General features: G+C 49.2%; 4 protein-coding genes across 8 annotated transcripts; 2 read left to right on the plus strand and 2 right to left on the minus strand.

The window, feature by feature from the left end:
- Positions 1–23: 23 nt before the first annotated feature.
- On the minus strand, positions 24–4,183 carry LOC101064309 (UNC93-like protein MFSD11). Of its 2 annotated transcripts, none has more exons than XM_003964848.3 (13): positions 3,779–4,183; positions 3,389–3,444; positions 3,188–3,295; positions 3,042–3,121; positions 2,865–2,961; positions 2,300–2,358; positions 2,077–2,221; positions 1,948–1,997; positions 1,472–1,537; positions 1,276–1,401; positions 1,016–1,190; positions 808–943; positions 24–636 (listed from the first exon to the last, which is right to left on the minus strand). In XM_003964848.3, the coding sequence occupies exons 1-13, from the start codon at positions 3,866–3,868 to the stop codon at positions 484–486; spliced, it is 1,341 nt and encodes a 446-aa protein (XP_003964897.1). In that variant the 5' UTR covers positions 3,869–4,183; the 3' UTR covers positions 24–483. The 2 variants fall into 2 exon arrangements, with proteins under 2 accessions (XP_003964897.1, XP_011602430.1); XM_011604128.2 differs by having other exon boundaries at positions 3,188–3,290; positions 3,779–3,850.
- Positions 4,184–5,105: 922 nt separating this feature from the next.
- ubfd1 (ubiquitin family domain containing 1) lies at positions 5,106–8,429 on the plus strand. The gene is made up of 7 exons (XM_003964778.3): positions 5,106–5,249; positions 6,892–7,152; positions 7,225–7,433; positions 7,505–7,570; positions 7,650–7,755; positions 7,834–7,916; positions 8,019–8,429. The coding sequence occupies exons 1-7, from the start codon at positions 5,234–5,236 to the stop codon at positions 8,127–8,129; spliced, it is 852 nt and encodes a 283-aa protein (XP_003964827.2). The 5' UTR covers positions 5,106–5,233; the 3' UTR covers positions 8,130–8,429.
- Positions 8,430–8,517: 88 nt separating this feature from the next.
- On the plus strand, positions 8,518–9,927 carry rmi2 (RecQ mediated genome instability 2). The gene is made up of 2 exons (XM_003964849.3): positions 8,518–9,096; positions 9,529–9,927. Exons 1-2 carry the CDS (start codon positions 8,832–8,834, stop codon positions 9,678–9,680), a joined length of 417 nt encoding a protein of 138 aa, XP_003964898.1. The 5' UTR covers positions 8,518–8,831; the 3' UTR covers positions 9,681–9,927.
- Positions 9,912–17,541, minus strand: zc3h7a (zinc finger CCCH-type containing 7A). Of its 4 annotated transcripts, none has more exons than XM_029836827.1 (25): positions 17,389–17,531; positions 16,943–17,009; positions 16,753–16,872; positions 16,544–16,643; positions 15,883–15,922; positions 15,599–15,802; positions 14,945–15,103; positions 14,506–14,586; positions 14,370–14,423; positions 14,249–14,288; positions 13,851–14,167; positions 13,518–13,767; positions 13,413–13,441; positions 13,189–13,330; positions 12,944–13,102; positions 12,670–12,875; positions 12,040–12,140; positions 11,787–11,968; positions 11,623–11,696; positions 11,419–11,552; positions 11,224–11,338; positions 11,041–11,149; positions 10,843–10,976; positions 10,600–10,763; positions 9,912–10,511 (listed from the first exon to the last, which is right to left on the minus strand). In XM_029836827.1, exons 3-25 carry the CDS (start codon positions 16,817–16,819, stop codon positions 10,322–10,324), a joined length of 3,051 nt encoding a protein of 1,016 aa, XP_029692687.1. In that variant the 5' UTR covers positions 16,820–16,872; positions 16,943–17,009; positions 17,389–17,531; the 3' UTR covers positions 9,912–10,321. The 4 variants fall into 4 exon arrangements, with proteins under 4 accessions (XP_029692687.1, XP_011602433.1, XP_011602431.1 ...); XM_011604131.2 differs by having other exon boundaries at positions 16,753–16,877; XM_011604129.2 differs by having other exon boundaries at positions 16,753–17,009.
- Between the last annotated feature and the right edge of the window lie 254 nt (positions 17,542–17,795).

The following is a 17,795-nucleotide window of genomic DNA, read 5'->3' on the forward strand; positions in this document are numbered from 1 at the left end:
AGAACTGGCAACCGATACTTGTGTTGTAAAATGAATGTAAATTTATTAATTACAAGCAACAGAGACGATCCAACGATTGTCAGCCGCTGATCATTAAAGCGAAATCCGATATTTCTCGTGCTCGGCCGAAGCAACAGGAACGGAGAATCTTAAATAAGAAACCTGAGCTGGAAGCGAAGCAGGTTAGAGACGACAGTACGAGACTGAAATCATGTTACAGATTAAAGACGGCAGCAGCGCTGAGCCGAGTTAATACTATTAATGCTTCAAAAGACACTTGACAATTCAGATTCCAAAGCAAAACACGTCCTGAGAGTTAAAAAATGATGATTTTTTTGCGTAAAAATCAGACAGAGCAGCTGCTTTTTCATAGCTTCAATCCTTAAAAAGGTCAGAAGGTCGACAAAAAGGGTGTTTGATTACGATTGTCCAGCTTGAATTGTGCAAAAATAGGACATTAAAAAGGCGTCGGCGCTTTTATGGCTAATGTTCCTGCAAATCTATGGAGAAGTTCTGCATCCTCTCCACCATGAAGAAGCAGAGCGTCCCGCCGAAGCCCAGGATGACCATCAGCAGCAGCTGCCACGTCAGCATCAGGTAGCCGCTGTAGAAGAACGCCACGGCTGCAAACACAGACTGACACAGGACATGCTCTTATTTTGGCGGGAAAAGGGTGTTATTAAAACGAGTCTCCAAAGCAGCAGCAGGACAGTGGTTACGGACAGCGAAGCATCATTACTGCCCCCTGGTGGGAGGCTGCTGCCCAGTTTCTGGGGAAGTGGGCGGGGCCTGGGAATCTGCGGTTACCTGGACGAATTTAAAGATGGCAAAGGCGGGCATGCTGTCCTCGGCGTAGACGCGGCCCAGGATGCTGTAGAGCTGCGTGTTGAAGCAGCTGTCGCCCAGTCCCAGCAGGAAGCTGCACAGCAGAGCGATGGACACGCTGAGGAGAGGAGACACTCGTTCAGACCCAGACCCAGCCGCCCTCATCGCCGTCGGCGCGACAATGGGCTACCTGGGAGTCAAAAATGGCTCCTTCTGGGTGGCGGTGCTGAAGACCACCGGCGCGTCGTCGGGCGTGTTGAGGAAGATCAGGTAGAAGGCCACGAAATGGACGACCATCCCCAGGAACACCACAGAGGTCCGTCTGAAGCGATTGTTCTTGCACAGCAGCCCGAAGAGTCCCCCGCCTGGCGGAACAGCCCGTGGGTGAACTCAGATGACCCCCCCCACCCCCACCCCCACCAATGATCTGAACCCAGAGCCTAAACTCACCCACGATTTCCCCGACGCCCACCACGATCCCGGAGATGCCGATCAAGCCTTTGGCCGCCGCTCCGAACTGCGCCGTCGCCCCGACGCAGGTCCCGTAGACGCCGCTGTAGAAGGACAGCTCCAGGCCTGGGGGGGCGAGCTCAGAGTTGTCACCAGCACATTTGCAGCCCGGGAGCCCGAGTTCAGCTCAACATACCGCTGTACGCCATGCTGGGGCTCAGCAGCACGATGGTTTTATCCTTCAGCAGCTGCCTGATGGTTCCTGAGCACGAGAGAGGACAAGAAACCTCCTCAGAATTGCTGATTCATCCCAAACCAGTGCAGGATTTTCAGAGGCAGCCTGTTCACATGGGACATGAATCAGCGCGCTCGCTCAAGCGCTCGCTTTAACGCAGGTGTGCTCACGTCTCCGCGCACACGAGACAACGAGCAACAACTGCTGGCAGCGGCGCGCTTCCTGTTGACGGCCAACGATAACATCTGGAATAAAAGCCCGGCAGGAGTGCTGCTTTTTCACGCGGAGGGAAACAAAAGGGTCTGCTGGCGGCAGCGATGATGCCCGCGCTGATCTCTGGCATCACCGGGAGCTCAAGGTTCTACTGGAGCATCACAGATGGGTCCAGTTTGCAGGCAGCATCATCCAGACTTGCGCAACAATCTGATGAAACTCACTGAAGTCTGACTTGGTGTCCTGGATGGCGCTGTCCGCCCGGTTCTTGTACCTAAACAACAGGAAACAGGTCCCGTCAGTAGCGCCAAGGCTCCCCTCTCCGTGCGCGTGAAGGTTGGACGCTACGTTACATCATCGGCGTGGAGAGCAGCGACTGGCCTTCGTCCTCGGACAGGACGTCCTCCTCGTGGCGGCTCGCGCTCAGCGCCAGGAAGCTGAGCGTCCCCACTACGGAGACGACCATCAGGGACAGGAAGACGTTCCTCCTGCTGTCGTCTGCGAGGGGACGATGACGTTAACGTTCTACAAGAACTCCGTCGTCACGGCGACGATGACACACTGGGCTGACTCTACCTGGTATCTCCGTCCTTCCGTTCCACTCGAAATAGACGTAAAGATTTCCAAACAACATGCTGGCAAGGAGATAAACGGGTCATTCAGCAGAGGAAAGGACGCATTTGGAACAGATAACGGTCTTATCGGGCGACTCCTCGTGACCACGGCGTGGAAGAAGACCGCTTCCACGGGACTGAATCCAACCAAGGAGCAGGAAGGTGTCGGAGAGATAACTGCTGCTGTTTATTAAAGATGACGTGAGTGTGTGTGTGTGTGTGTGTGTGTGTGTGTGTGTTTGTGTCTGTGAAGGGCTGATTGGTGAGTTCGCTGCGGCGTGGTCGGATTAGCGCTGCCCTGTTGTGGGCTTTGGCAGAAGTGACAGTCAATGTAATTATGACTCTAAAACAATTTGCATATTTTAACAAGCGCAAATTCGCTTAGAAACCCAGGAGATGAATCATCTCGGAGCAGGAGGAAGGTTTTACAACGACTTAACGGCCGGCGGCAGGAGAAAACATGGCGAGACACATTTCCTGCTCCGCCTCCGGTGGGGTCATGTGACCGGTGTATTGGGGGTTGGTACCTGCACTGTAGGAGAGCCCAGAACATGCCAGTGTTCCTGTTGATGGTGGAAGCCTCTGAGTTGGCCACCAGAAACTGTCCTTGAGCCGTCCACAGCACTGAGGGGAAGCGAGAAAGATGGCGTTTACATTGGGGGGGGGGGGCAACGTTTAAACCTTGACGTGTTCTGTTCACTCACAGGCTGCAGCCACGCCGATCAGCACCGAGGTGAAGTAAAGGGCCCACGTTGACGGGGCGATGAACACCGCCACATAACCGCTGCACACACAGAACCAAGGGCATCAGCAACAGCATCCTGTATCTAATCACCGCGGCAACCTTTACCTGTAAAGAAGGCCGCTTATGAACATGCAAATCTTGGGTCCGATCACCGCGACCACCATCGGTGCCAGTAGATTGGAGAAGGAGAAGACCCCATAGATGATTCCTAGACTGCGGGATGTAAATACGAGTGTGAACGTGCTGGTTTCAGCTGGAACAAACGTACGAAAGAGGGATGGTTGAGTGGGTAGTTCAAGGCCCCACCTGTGGAAGCCGCTGCCGCTGAAAGTGGAGTTCTCCAGACTCTTCACCACAGTGTGCTGCGGAGAAACGAAATGTCGGAAACACGTGGTCAGATTACAGAAAACGAGGCATAATTGTATCCTCGAGTCGCGCAGTTTGATCACTGATCATTGAGCAGAATGAGAAGCACGAGGAACGCATGACCTACATCTCCGAGCGGTCCCTGAACGCCACAGCGTATTTACGTTTTCACGTTAAATATTAAAAGTCTGTGTTGAAAACCAAGCCACTTATATTTTTAATAACTATTCTACACGATAAGCTGCAACCATCCCATAAATGCCCCTCGGGGCACCTTTTCAGCACAAACGCCACTCACGAGTAATAACACAGTTATAACGGTGGACTTACCTCAACATTCCCACATGTGGTGAACGCAGTAAAAATGAAGAGAAAGCCCAAACCCAGAATAACAATGTTGAGAGTCCTTCTGTCCGCCATGGCCCCGGTTACCAACTTTTATGTCAGGTTTATTCTGCCAAATGTTTTAACTCATCCCGGCTGCGGATCTGTGAACGGCTGCCCTTCTGCTCGCGTCCCCGACAGGTTAATCCGCTTCCATGGCGCCCAGAGGCGGTGTGATGAAGGCAGGAGCTCCGCTGCAACTCCCCCCTGTCATCCCCGCGACGCATGACAACTTGTGACTCTGATTAGGAACTTTTTTTTCTTGCTTTCTCTTCCTTGATTCGTCCTCATCCCGATGCAGAAGCTTCTTCTTCATGGGAACTTTTCCCCACCCATTTCACTTTGCTGCCTTCCAGAGGGAACCGGGAGAAACGTGCAGGAAGACGAACAGGGAGGAATCGTGCTGCCTTTTTACTGCATTGTTCTCGTTAAAATTAAAACCATTTCTTCCAAATCAAGAAAAGGGGAGGAAATGAATTGACTTCAGAGTTCACAATTTCTATCATTCATAATACAAACATATCAGAAATAAACACGCTGTACAGTCAGAAATGGATTGAATGCCATTTGAAATAGAAGTTTAACAGACGAATTAGAAGCGTTTTGTAGAAGAGAAGTGAGAAAGTCTAAATTATCCGATGCAAAATATATAGTTTGTTGCCTTGCTCGTGTTCTAAGACAGTTTAAAATGTAATGACGTGGTTAGCAAAAATTCCTCAATAAAAATGAAAAAAAAAGTGTGAAATTGGGGATACATAATGACCTGACAGTAATTAAAACATGAGACATAGGTCACTGTACTGTTGTGTTTGAAAAAGACCCCATAATTTTAAAGTTAAAGCAGTGATAACGCTATTAATAATTTGAATACCCTAAACAGTTATTACGACGAAGAAGAACTTGACCAATACTGATTGAACACAGCGCCACCTATTGGTTTCTATTTTTAGCTGCAATTCCAGAAAACCCGTGCAAAACGAGATAATACCCTACCATGTACTTCCGGGTTCACCGACGTGCCACTAGATTTTAGTGATACTACTAAACTTTGTTTTCTTACAGACCTATTATCTCATCACTTTGGTCAAATAATAAAACAATAATGTTTTTAACAACAAATTTTATTCGGAGTAGTGGATTTTGGCAACGCATGTGCATTCTGTCACGTTCGCCGGCCAAATGAAACTAAAAATATCCTGACATTTGACATCTAAGAGGGTAGTTAGCGTTTCCAGAGTGCTTGAAATATGCAGTTTCCAACTTTTCTTTGACTGCTCAAATTTCCTCTCCTGCCCACCGCTTTATTAAAACGGTGGAAATGTTTGTTTCCTGAACAGCAGGAGTCATCTTGCTCTCTGTCATCTCTTCGCTTCAGCCTACAACAGATTGTACACAATCATCATGGCGACCCTGGATGGTGGGTATAGAGAAAATAACGTTATAGCATAATTTGCCCGATATCTTTACACTAAGCCAGGACAGTGTTAATGAAATGACCCATGTTTCTCGCTGGCATATTTAAATATGATCCGGTCTTTGCCACTCGTTGGTCATTTGTGTTCTCCGTCACGTTATTTCAAAAAATGTTCCCCAGTGTTGATGCTAGCTAACGTTACCGATAGCTTACGTCAGTTTAATTTAGCAAGATGTACCCGAAAATGAAAGTTCATGTCAAGGGGTAATTTACTAGTGTTTCTGTTCACTTTATTGTAAATTTCTTCTAATGATCAGGATAAAGTTAACACGGAGTGCTGGGGATTGTAAATGAAGTACCAGTGCAGTTTAAATGTTAAGATCGGATACGTTAACGATTTGACGATTGACGTGATCAAACCGTCTTTTTCTCCAGATCTCCATCTTTATAGCTATATTTTGGTGTCGCACACTGTCGTGTATTTATTATATTTAATTTTAGTTGCACAACTCAGAACAGCCCCCCCCCCCCCCCCCCCCCAAACGAGAAACTGGGCCATAGAAAGAGCTAGAAGACCGAAATGGGGGTGCAGAAGCAGCGAAACTGGACTTCAGGACACATTCTCTAATATCTACTCACTTTTTATTTTCATCGTCATTAGTTCACGATTGTTACTTGAACAGTTAAGACGGCACTGACAAATGAAGTTTGGAGGGCTGTGCTTAGCTGTCAGTTTAAGAGTTAACTGGCATTCGATAGGATGATAATGGACCGAGTTGCTTTTATTTTAACATTTATCATTTAATTATAACTGATGTTGCCTTTGTGCCTCAATCACAAGGGGAATTCCTTCAATTGGCACGGATGTCAAACGTGGCCCATTAATGTATGGACTTGAATGATGTCAAAGATGATGATCTTAGAGAATATTTGCAGCAATATTATCCACTATATTAGGATAAAAAATAGGTGGTGACTCAAGGTTAAGACCACTTGGATTATTTAACAGTACTGGAGGGCTGCTTGGCGCCACTTTTCTTGCATAATAACACTCATCTTGTCGTGGTGTGACTGTGGATTTTCTCTGGCGTCAGCTCAAAGGGGAATCTGAAAGGGTTTAAGTGTGGTTATGAATTTAGCATCGATGTAACACGTCATCGCTCCCTCTACAGCAGCATCTCTGAAGGCTCCCGGTTGCTCTCTCATTCGACGACGTTAAATTGATTAACATCAGTTTTTATGAAGAAAGTAAACAATAAACCAGACAGGCATCACGGCGAAGAGCCCCAGATTAGTTTAAGCAATCATTCAGGAGCAGAACAAGCTTTATGAAAGAATTTCCATGACAAATTTGTATTTAATGGGCCTCCTTGAGCGCGCACATTGACATTTTTCCCCTAAAAACAAAGCATTGCCTTGATGTATGTGTTTGTTTACCTGTAAAAGTGCAGCTTTAGAAGCACGTTAATGTCAGGTTTTGGAATGAGGTGGAATTAAAGCTCTATTTTATTTTTATTTTTAAAAAAAATCTCCTCCTGCAAGCATGTAAATGCAAAAGTTTCTTTGTACCCGGCCTTCCAGGTGAATCGGTCACTGTCGGAGAACCGCTTTAATCAAAAAATAAACGTTTTCGTGCTTCTTCCAGGAAGTGAGGACGTTCTAATGGAGTCGGAGCCAAAAGGGGCTGAACCGGTCAGCAACGATTCTGTAAAAGGCTGCGCAGAAAGCGACACGGACGCAGCAAATACCTCAACTCAGGACTCTAGTATTAGCAACGGAGATGAAGCGGACGACAAGCGAGAGATGGTGGAGCTGAAGATCATCTGGAACAAAAATAAATATGACCTGAAAATCCCTGTGGACAACACCGGAGCCAAACTAAAGGAGAGCATTCACTCTCTCACGGGTAAGATGGCAGGAGAAGCCGCCCGTGGTTCGCCGTGGTCGGCCCTTTCAATGCCCTCTGCCGTCTCTCCAGGTCTCCCTCCGGCCATGCAGAAAGTGATGTACAAAGGTTTGCTCCCGGAGGACAAGACGTTACGTGACATAAAGATCACAAACGGTGCCAAAATCATGGTGGTGGGATCGACGATAAACGACGTGTTGGCCGTGAATACGCCCAAAGAGGTCATGCAGCAGGAGGTGAAAGCGGAGGAGAACAAGAAGGAGCCTTTGTGCAGACAGAAGGTGGGGTTCACGTCCTCTCTGATGGTGGATGCTCCTCTCCGTGCCTTTACAAATCTGCCCTGTCATTGCAGCAACACAGGAAGGTTTTGGACAAAGGTAAACCAGACGACATCATGCCGGCTATTAAAGGAACAAAGGTGAGTGAAAAACCCTTGGGGGGGGGGGGGGGTTATTCATCACCAAACACGCTGACCCACGGTGACGTCGTGCCCGCAGGAACGCCTACCCACAGTGCCTTTATCCGGAATGTTCAACAAGTCCGGAGGAAAAGTTCGACTCACGTTCAAGCTGGAGCAGGATCAGCTGTGGATCGGAACTAAAGGTCGGCTCAGCCCGCCGGAGCGTTGACGCTCAAAGCGGCTCTGCGGGGATTCACCTGTGTTTTTATTCTTCTCCACAGAGAGGACAGAGAAGGTACCGATGGGCTCCATTAAAAACGTAGTTTCTGAACCCATCGAGGACCACGAGGGCTATCACATGATGGTAACTGTCCGCTCCCGATTTACAACCATCTCGATCTGAAATATCTGTGAAAGAATTCGAGCCGCCGCTCCTGCGCTGATCCTTCTCCTCGTCCCTCCGCAGGCTTTTCAGTTGGGTCCAACAGAAGCTTCTCAGTATTGGGTCTACTGGGTGCCTGCACAGTTTGTGGATGCAATCAAAGACACCGTCCTTGGAAAATGGCAGTATTTCTAATGTGCCTCTTTTTTGATGATGGACTGGGATCCACGAGGAGCCGACGGGGGAAAAAAAATTCAAACTGGAGTCAACAGCCAGGTTTAAGGACCTTCTTGGTATTAGAAGGAAATGGACAGATGCCTGTGGACTAATCATTGTTTTTAGGTTAAAAGTGCACTATGTGGCAGCATAACAGCTCTGTTGATTATTAAAGGTTTTCAGCAAATCCAAGGGAATAAGATGAAACAATTGTACAGAAATTGCTAACACTTTTCCTCAGTTATTCTTAAAGAAATAAAACTTATTTAATGAAATCAATTTTTTTGCAGTGTTGCTTTTTAATATTCTCAAAATACAAAATGAAACTAATTTAAAAAAAATTCCGATGACAGATCTTTATGGTGAAAAGTTTGCGACCGGAAATGACGTGTGGCTGCCTGTTAGCGCTATTAGCCGGGACGCATGGTGACGTACACTATTTTGGGCGTTAGACGCTTTAAAAGCGTTATATTAATAGCTTTCCGATTAACAGCTACGTTTATTTACTACCTCCAGCAGTTAAACAAACGCTTATCTATATCGAGACATAATCTAATTTGATCAAAAATCGTCTGTCGCTTTTTAACTACAACAGTGGCACCTGTGGACAGGAAGAGGAGGGGCTTAGTTCCTAAGTTTAGGCGGGAGAATCAGGTGGCGACAATGCCGTAGCAGCTCGGGATGTCTAAGACAGAAACGGAAAAGAAGCGACCGCCGCCCGTCAAAGTCTTGTCCAGTCAGCTGAGGACGGCGGAAAACTGCGGGGACTCGTATTGTGTGAGGCCGGGCAAGGGTCGCTCTCTGCTGGTGTCCCTGGTGTGGATGCAGGGGACCGTCATGGAGGTCCAGCTGGACAGAGACTCCGTGCTGCTGATGGATGAGACGGGGACGTTCACTGTTCAGGGCGTGAAAGGCATCCCCAAAGGGAAACCGTGTCTATCTCCAGGTACAGACCCGTGAGATGAGTCTGCAAAAATGTCGCCCCGATTGCAAATTCATGTCGTTTGTCGTATCACTGTGGCAGGGGGACATTATCAGGACAAAACTAACCCACAACGAGCCGTTATTGGCAGCTGTTGCGGGACATGTCCTCTCAAAGGGGAGAAAATGCACATTCATGAGCAGCAGGATAACAACCAGCATTTGTTTAAAGACACAAAAGTTTGATTTCTCAGAGGACATTTCTGTTGTCTCATAATTTACATCGTTCATTGTGTTTGGAAGCAGATTTGGGGGAAAAAAATAAAAAAGACAGCCCAAAGGGAGACAGACTTTCCGGTCACGCGAAAATCTGACAGCAGCCTCGTCTCCGCTGTCCCCGTCTTCCTTGTCTTGAATCGGTCGTCGAACAATCGACCATCTGCTGCTGTTTTCGCAGGCAAGTATGTCATGGTGATGGGTGTGATCCAGGCCGCCTCCCCGGAGCCACGCGTCCGCGCCGTGAAGATGGCGGACCTCTCCGAGCTCGCCGCGCTCCACAGGCGGACGTGGAAGCTGGAGGTGGAGGAGCTGCAGCAGGTGTTGGCCTGAGCGCAGGTTCCATCCCTGCCTGTCATGCACGCCCCGCTGGCGGGTCTCCACAAATGGAGGAAGGCGGGAATGACGCCTTTCTCCAGGACAGGAGAGAGCCTAAAGATGAACGATTTGCTCGTCTACCGGATTTATTTCTCTTTAGGGACAAAGTTGGACCTCCTATAGTGAGATTTAAAACCAGGCAAATGCTGTTAATTTATCCACATGTAATAAAACGGGTCAAACACGTTTAAAATAAAAAAAAGTAGGATTTATTTCTGTGGCGGCTGTTACACTGGTAACACTATTGAGGAAAAAGTGAGTGCAAACTTTGAAAGACTTCCATGCTTTCACTGTACTGAAGGGTAAAATGTTAATGTACACAAACTAAAGGAGGATAATGAAGTCAACTCTCAGAACGCAGCCTCGGATCAAGGTTTAAACGTGCCAATCTCGCCGCGGTTGCCGAGCGACGCCCGCGCGAGCATGTTGCCCCCTCCTGCGGTTCAGACCAGAGCGGACCGCTCCAGAACTTTAACAACACGCCACGAACGGGCCGAATCCTGCGGGGGCCCCCGGGGGCCTCGAACAGTCACCTGATTGAAGGTCTCTTAGAATACTGCATCAGCCTCCAGTGAAGGAGCACCGTCGGAACCTCATTATATAATGTCTTTAAGCAGAAAACTGTATTTTCCAAAGTCATTGTCATTCGGTGCTATAAGGTGATCTTTCCTAGCTTTTGCTAGTTTCATCAAAAGGAATTCCCGACGTTCCCTCCATTCTTTCAGCTCCTGCTCCCCGTGTGCCAGCTTACACGACTCGTCCTCCGTGCACGTGTCTGCGAGGAACCTGTGGCGACAAAGCAGACGAACCAGGGGGATGGGGGGGTCAGCGCGCGGCTTCAACGGCGCTCCGCGCTCCAACGTCCCCGACTCACCTCTCGCACACTCGGAAGGCGCCCGTGGGGAATCGGTACTGCCAGCAGTTGTGGTCGTCCTCGGAGTTGAAGACGCGGTCCTTGTGTTTCTCCGAGGTGATGTGCTGCTGCCACTGTTTCTCGCTGTTGCAGTTTTTGCCGCACAGCCAGCAGTGATTTCCCGCCTGTGATCAAAAGCCAACGCCGGATCAGCCTTTTCCCCTCCCCCGACCCGGTTTGAAACGGCTCCGGTATCCGACTCACCACTTCCTCGGCGTAGTCTGTGGGCATGTGGATCTGCTTCCCGTTCTCCCGGACAGAGTTGCTGGAGCTCTCCTCCCCCCAGCCGGGCCTCTGGGACAGCAACCACTGTTCGTAGAGCTGATCCATATCTGCGACTGAAGGGGGAGACGGATCAGCCGGGTGGCTAAAGGAAGAGCGGCTCTTCCCGGGAAAACTCACTGTTGTTTTCTTTCATGTAGGTCCAGAGGTCTCGCTCTTCTACGCCGTGTGCAAAGGTGCAGTTTCCAACATACTGGCACTTCTTCCAAGCTGTTACGTGCATGCATATCTGGGGGGAGACAACTGGGTCAACAGCTGCAGGGCAGTCGCTTCAGCCTCATCGATCTGGGGGGGTGGAAATACCTCAAACTGAGACGGGATGGGTTTTTTGGTCGGGAGCGGTCTGACTGTTGTCCACTTTCTCCACTTTCCCTCTCCAAGGGAACTTACGAGCACCACCCTGGTGTCTTTGGCCCACCTGAGACAAAGAGAGAGTCCTATTTCTCGTCCGTGACATAAACCCCGCCCCCGTCCGAACCACCCAGACCCCCCTCGTACGTGTGTCTGGCTTTGGCCGAGCAGTACTTCCTGTTCTTGTCGGCTTCGCTGTGTTGACCGTTCCGCCAACACTGGCCGCAGACAAACATCATCTTCAGGTTTGGAGGCCCGAATCTTCTTTGTGAACCCGAAATCTGTTGGGGAAATGGAAATCCCGTGATCAGTCGCAGAGGTCTACGAGCCGTTAGACATCAGCCATCTCACCTGGTTTCCCTGCATCGCCATGGTTGTGCTCCAGAACTTCTTTGCTTCCTGAACAATGCTTTCATGCGTGGTGCCTGATGGGATGCAGAAGACCCTTTGTTTTATGAACATTTGCTCTCCGGCCTGCTGAGAGTCCGTCTGATATTTCAGGTCGGCCGTCTCACCCTGCTGGTGCTGCAGCAACCAGACCTTCAGCTCGATGAGGCTGTGAGCGTAGAAGCACTCGTCTTCCCGCCCACAGCCGTAGCGCACCTCGTGGCGACAAACGTCCAGCTGGCACTGAGGATTCAGGGGTCTGATTTTGGAGTAGCGAACCGTGTTCTCCTTAAAAATGTGAACCAGACACCTACAAAAGGGGAACGCGGTCAAACCTCTCGGAATCGCCGGAATCATTAAAGCTGGAGATAAAGGACTCACTTGTGGAGCTCAAAGTTGTGTTTTGTGACTGGATGGGAGCAGAGTGAGGGGTCGTCTTTGTTGGTTTTACTGATGATTCTGGGTTTGTGGTCGAAACAGACCTGAAAGATAAAGCGACATGAAGGAGGAGCTGCTTTTCCTCGTGTGCCCATCATCATCATCATCATCATCATCACTCTTCGGCACTAAACCCCTTCCTCAATCCCAAAAGCTCCGACGCCTCTACGCGCATCCTCCTGCAGCTCCAGACAACATCTGGACCCGATTCCCCCGTCTCAATTCTTTTGAAAAACAGCTTAAAATCCCCCCACGCCACCCAAAAAAAGCGCAGAGGATGAAGCCCCAATAATGAAACACACCATTACATCCACAAGCCACCAACATTTTTGCATCTAATGGCCTCATTTTTCAAAAAGCAACAACAGCCCTGAGAAAGAGCAGCCATCTGTTGTCTTGACAGCAGAAAAATGGGTTTTGTTAGAAGCATCTTTGAGCTAAACATCAATTTGCAACGAGACGACCGGGATCACCGCCCCCCCCACGATGGAATAAAAGACGACGCTGCCACCAGGAGCCGGCGGCTGCAAAGGTCACGCGCGTCCTGACGGGAGTGTTTCAGGAGATACTCACTTCACACAGGAACATAAATATCCCGTGATGCTCCTGTAAGATCTTGGGGACCGTCAACCTGGCGTTGGAGTGATGCCCGTAGGGATCGAAGAGGAGCTCCCTGGAGATGAATCCCTTTCGCTCCAGAGTCCAAACGTCGATCTCCTCCTGGCAGTACGCAAACGTGCAGTGGCCAGGATACAAACACTCTTTTCCCACAGCCACCTCTGAAACAACAGCGTCCGTTATGGCACCGGCAGAAAGCAGCGTGATGGCGGCAGAGGAGCCGTGGTACCTTTGCAGATGTAGTACGGCCCAACATACTGGGTCTTTGTTGGTCTGGGCCGGATCAGCTTCCATGATTTATCTGGTGAAACCTTCATTCTGCCCAGCAAAGTGTCCTTTTTGCATTTATGCTCCTCTGTGTGAAGGACGTACTCCAGCACGCCAGGGCCTGTGAACACAGAGCCGTCACCTTTGACCTCTAACCGTCCAATGAACCGAACCAGAACCGGACGAGAGTGAAACACCAGTGCTCACCAGTTTTGACGAAGCACAACGAGCACGCTTGTCTGAATTCGTGCGTTTCACTTAAAGGATTCTTTGCCAAGTCGGCGGCTGCGGGAAGCCCCTTGACCTCCGGCATCCCCACGGCCATCCCCGTGGGGATATCACTGTTAAACTGCACAGCAGCGGAAAAGGAATTCAACCACAACACAAACCCGCAACGCAGTCAGAAAGTGGTAGGGGAAACCCAACGTTACCTGCAGAGCAAACGGACCTGCAGCATAATCTGAAATGAGGGCAGAGGAGGGATTAAGACAGATCAACCCTGTTGGGGTGAAGCCTACAGCGGTTTTAAGGCGAACCTCTTTTAAAGTTGGTAATGGAGAGAGAATCCAGGGAGTCCAGCGGCTGGGGGACGGTAACAAATTTGTCCATCCCAAAGTAGCCAATGGAGCCTGATTTGTGGTAGGGTGGGGGCAGAGTGACGCAGGGCTGAGCGCTACCGCTGTAAGAGAACGAGCTGTGGGAGGGCATCAGGAAGGAACTGGGCATGGAACCGCCTGCGGTGATGCTGGTGGGCAGGGGGAGGGGCCCCTTCATCGTGGGTATACCCTGAAACAAAGGCCACACCCCCGATCACACGTGCACAGTCTCTTCTTTGAATTACAGGAGACGAAAACACCCTGGGTGCTCACCACGGCGACCTCGGGCTCCGCCTGGTCCAGCAATTTATCCAGGTCGTCTCCGATGATGTCACCGTCAAAGTCCTGGCTGGGCTGAGGCACGGAGCGCGGCTGGCTGTGTCTGCAGCCGTTCACGAACGGGGGGAGGGAGACCGGGGAGGGCACCGACACGGGCCGCGAGACCGACTCGAAACCCGGCGGCTCGGACGGTATACTGTTGCTGGCGGGGAGGGGAGGAGGAAGTTCCTCTACGCCGGCTTCGGCCAGAGGAGGCTGGACCGAGGCCGGGCCTGGGGCCTTGGTCCCGTCCTGGCCCTGCCGAGGAACATCTGAAACAGACGAGGACACCCAGATCAGCGTCTCCTGTCCACATTCTCTCCATCATCAACGGGGGGGGCGGTTCAACTTGCCAATTTCTATTTCTTCAACCGAAGCCGAACCGTGCGAAGCCTGAGGAAATAGAGGAGAGGTTAGAGGGGATCTGGGGAGGCCGGTGCATGGCCACGACACAACACAACAACGGCCGCTTGCCTTCTCGCACGCTGCATCTTGATAACTCGAGCTTTGCAAAACATTCAGGGCAGGCTGAGGGAGAGAAGTTACAACTTTTCATTTGAGACCCAGGCAGAGTGAAACTAGTTGCTGAGACTGTTGGAGGTGCGTGTACCTTAGTCCTCACGTAGGCTTTACGGATTTTCAATCCCAAAATTTTAGCAAGGTCCTGAGTCAGCTGTATGACGCTGGAGTCCTGGACACACAACAAACTCACACTCAACACCTCCGACACTGTTCAGAGAGCAACTGAACCGATGAAACTTCAGTCATTTTGATCTAAATCTCTCCCAGGGTTGTTTTTATGAACCCCGGCGAGACGCTGGGGGAGCCGAGGCCTTTCGGGAATCGCAGCTCCCCCGCCTGACGTGCACTCGTGCAACAGCACAATCTTTTAATCTACAATTGAGCTCAAACCTGCTCTTCAAGGCACCAGACAACAATCCAAAACCATGACTCCACTGGGTGTGTTGTCTGCCACCTGCGTGGCATCTGACCTCTTTCTTTTAATTGTTTTGTTTTTTTAAACTATTGTAAGGAATTGCGCAACCAACCTGAGGCACTGCTAGTGAGCATTTGGCAACGGCCTCGTAGGCCTCCTGATGCCTTCCCATTTCCTTCAAGGATTTGGCTTTTCTGTAAAGCGCCTTGTAGTTGCCCTCGTTAAACTGGAGAGCTTTTTCACAGTCTTTTAAGGCCTGGTCGTGCAGTCCCTATGAAACGGGCAAAAGACAAAAAGATGTCAGCGTTGCAGAGAGTGGTACGCACGCACACGCGAGCACAAACACACACTGATCTGACGTGTTCAGTGAGCCCTCGCAGTGATTTCCCTGAAGGAGACAGCAGAGTGGGTTTGGCTGCAAACCCACTCAAGTCCCAGCGATCGTGAAAAGACTGAATGTTTTCCCCACAGCATCATTTCACCAAACGGTCCTGGCGTTGCTCTCAGCAAAGAGTGTGAAATGTGTCGAGGCGGGAGCGTCACGTGATGCAAAATAGGCGATCACCAAAATACACACGCAGTTAAACACACAAAACTATTGACTTTGTTTTCTCTCATGGCCCCTGACGGACGGACACACGCCTCCTCGTTTCTGGTAGATCGGAGATCTGAGGACTGGCTGTTCAATCCAGGCCCGGGAATCTATTTTACCTGCTGCACACTTGGCACAACACGACAGCAAAGGTGACCACTCCCTCCTACTTACCGGAACAATATTAAGGTACGCAGCAGCTCGATTTGCATACAGCTTTTCCAGTAAATTTGCTGGAACATAGATTTCCTCAGAGTCAGCGTACTCCGCTACACTCAAGGCTTCTGTGTACATCTCAATAGATTTTGTCCAGTCGCCTTCTCTGAAAACATCGTTTCCTTCTCCGAAAAGATTCCAAACGAGATCCCCAATGAACACCTGAGGGTTTTAAAGATCCAACATAGAAGGAAAGTTAGACGCTAATAGGAGGGAGGATCTGATCATCTTTTATTTCTTACCTCGTACAGCTCCTGGCTTCCAGGGAAAGGAAGTGTTGACCTGAAGGGAATATAAACAAAAGCTATGTCATTCAGTTTCAATTCCCAAAAGTAGCACCGCACCCACACAAAAGCGTTTCACTTCTATGAAATGCCACATAGCGGGTGTATTAAGATAGAAATCTCCAGCTGTACAAAAGAGTAACTCAAACAGACTCAAATTATTTGTAAATCACTGAAGGACACATGTTCCTGATTTTCCCCTCAACAATATAAAATTGCACAATTAAACACACAATGAAAGGATTTGTGACAATCTGCTGATTCAACTTCTGCTCCTCTTTGAGCCTGAAATTCATTTTCCCTCCTTAGCACTTAATGATGAAGGCAGCTCCCAGCTCCACCTGAATGATATGAATAAATGAATAATTCCATTCAGCTTTTTAACCATCTTTTGTGTCCAGGATCATATAAATAAACTAGAATAAATAAACCCAGTGGTCTACCAACTTTAACACACATGATTTTGGGCAAATTTTCATCTTTTGGAGCCTCCCTTTGATTTCAAAACCTAAAGATGCTGTTACAGATGCTCGACACTCATCGAAGCGCTGCAGGGTCCAGTATAAAACACCTGGGCACCACACAGGAGCGCAGATTCACACCAACACATTCCACCTACTGGATGAACTGAAGCCCCTTCTGGATCTCCTGCCAGCGACCCTTCCTGTCCTGACACGCTCCAGACATCTTGGCTCTTTCAGCACCCACTTGTTTGCCACCTGCAAAGGTACAAGAACGAGTTCACCACTGCAAAAAGCATCATGAACACCTGAAATCCAAACCCAGCCCTCAAAAACCACCAAGCCCATGGTAACATTTCTGTCTCACCATGGGCATTTGGACCATTATTAGACTCTTTGGTGTTGTCTGCGGTGCTGTGGTTGTGCAGTGTCATCGTCTGAACCTTCCTGGTGATTTGCCCTCCTGTTTTCCTCCCTTGCTACTTTTCTTAGCTCCAGAATAGAAAGCATGAGTCATAAATATTGTGATGCGCTGGAAAATACTCATTTCGCCCTACTTTTTTAGTGAAGGATGACAGCACCCTTTACTCTGGCCACAATGATTCGTAGGGGGGGATTTCGTTGCTGTAAAGACAACACCAAAACGAGAAACGCAACGTTTGTGGTATATTTGCGATTGTCCGACAATGGATGCATAGAATCTAGCACACGTGTGTTTCGCGCGATTGGGGACCACTGAGTCAGGACACCTCGGTATCAATCTAGTGTATAATCCGTGCGAGTTTGTATCGCGCCCTGTTCGTCCGAGGCTCTAAAACTTAAGTGTTCCGCCTCGCTAGAGACACTCTGTCCTTCCGAGCGGCATTACTTAACTAAGTTTGTAGGAAGTAGATGGAGCTAACAAAGCACAGGCATCTACAAGTTAGTTCCCAAAGCAAACCGAGCTGAACGAGTCTGGGAAATGTCGCACAAATCATTTAACAGGGCCGCTCTACGTACTTACATGAATTTGCCTGTTTTCAAAACCGGCCTCGCAGCGGTCATTTGAAAGAAACGAAAGTAACTCTGCGTTTTTGGCTATAATCATCTAGCTTGGTGCCGTACCGCCGAAGGCCGCTCTTTCCTTCGTCTTCTTCGGTGTCCTGAAAGCGCGCAACCAAACAAGGACACGCTGCACTTCTGCCCCTGTGTGTCCAAAGTGAGAATTGCAGGTATTTAATTGACATCCGCCGTTATGAATCAATTATAAGGTATCTGACCCCCCGCAACAAAAAAAAAAAAAAAAAAAAACGTAGATACTTTTGCATTAGCTCTTGAGACAATTGTGCATTATTCTGTATTTCGTTTCCCTTTGTAGCTCTCTGGCCACCAAACCCCTATGATAGAGTTTATTACACTTGTAGTAGCTTA

This window comes from Takifugu rubripes, chromosome 5 (genome assembly GCF_901000725.2).
Source record: "Takifugu rubripes chromosome 5, fTakRub1.2, whole genome shotgun sequence".
Lineage (NCBI taxonomy): Eukaryota > Metazoa > Chordata > Actinopteri > Tetraodontiformes > Tetraodontidae > Takifugu > Takifugu rubripes.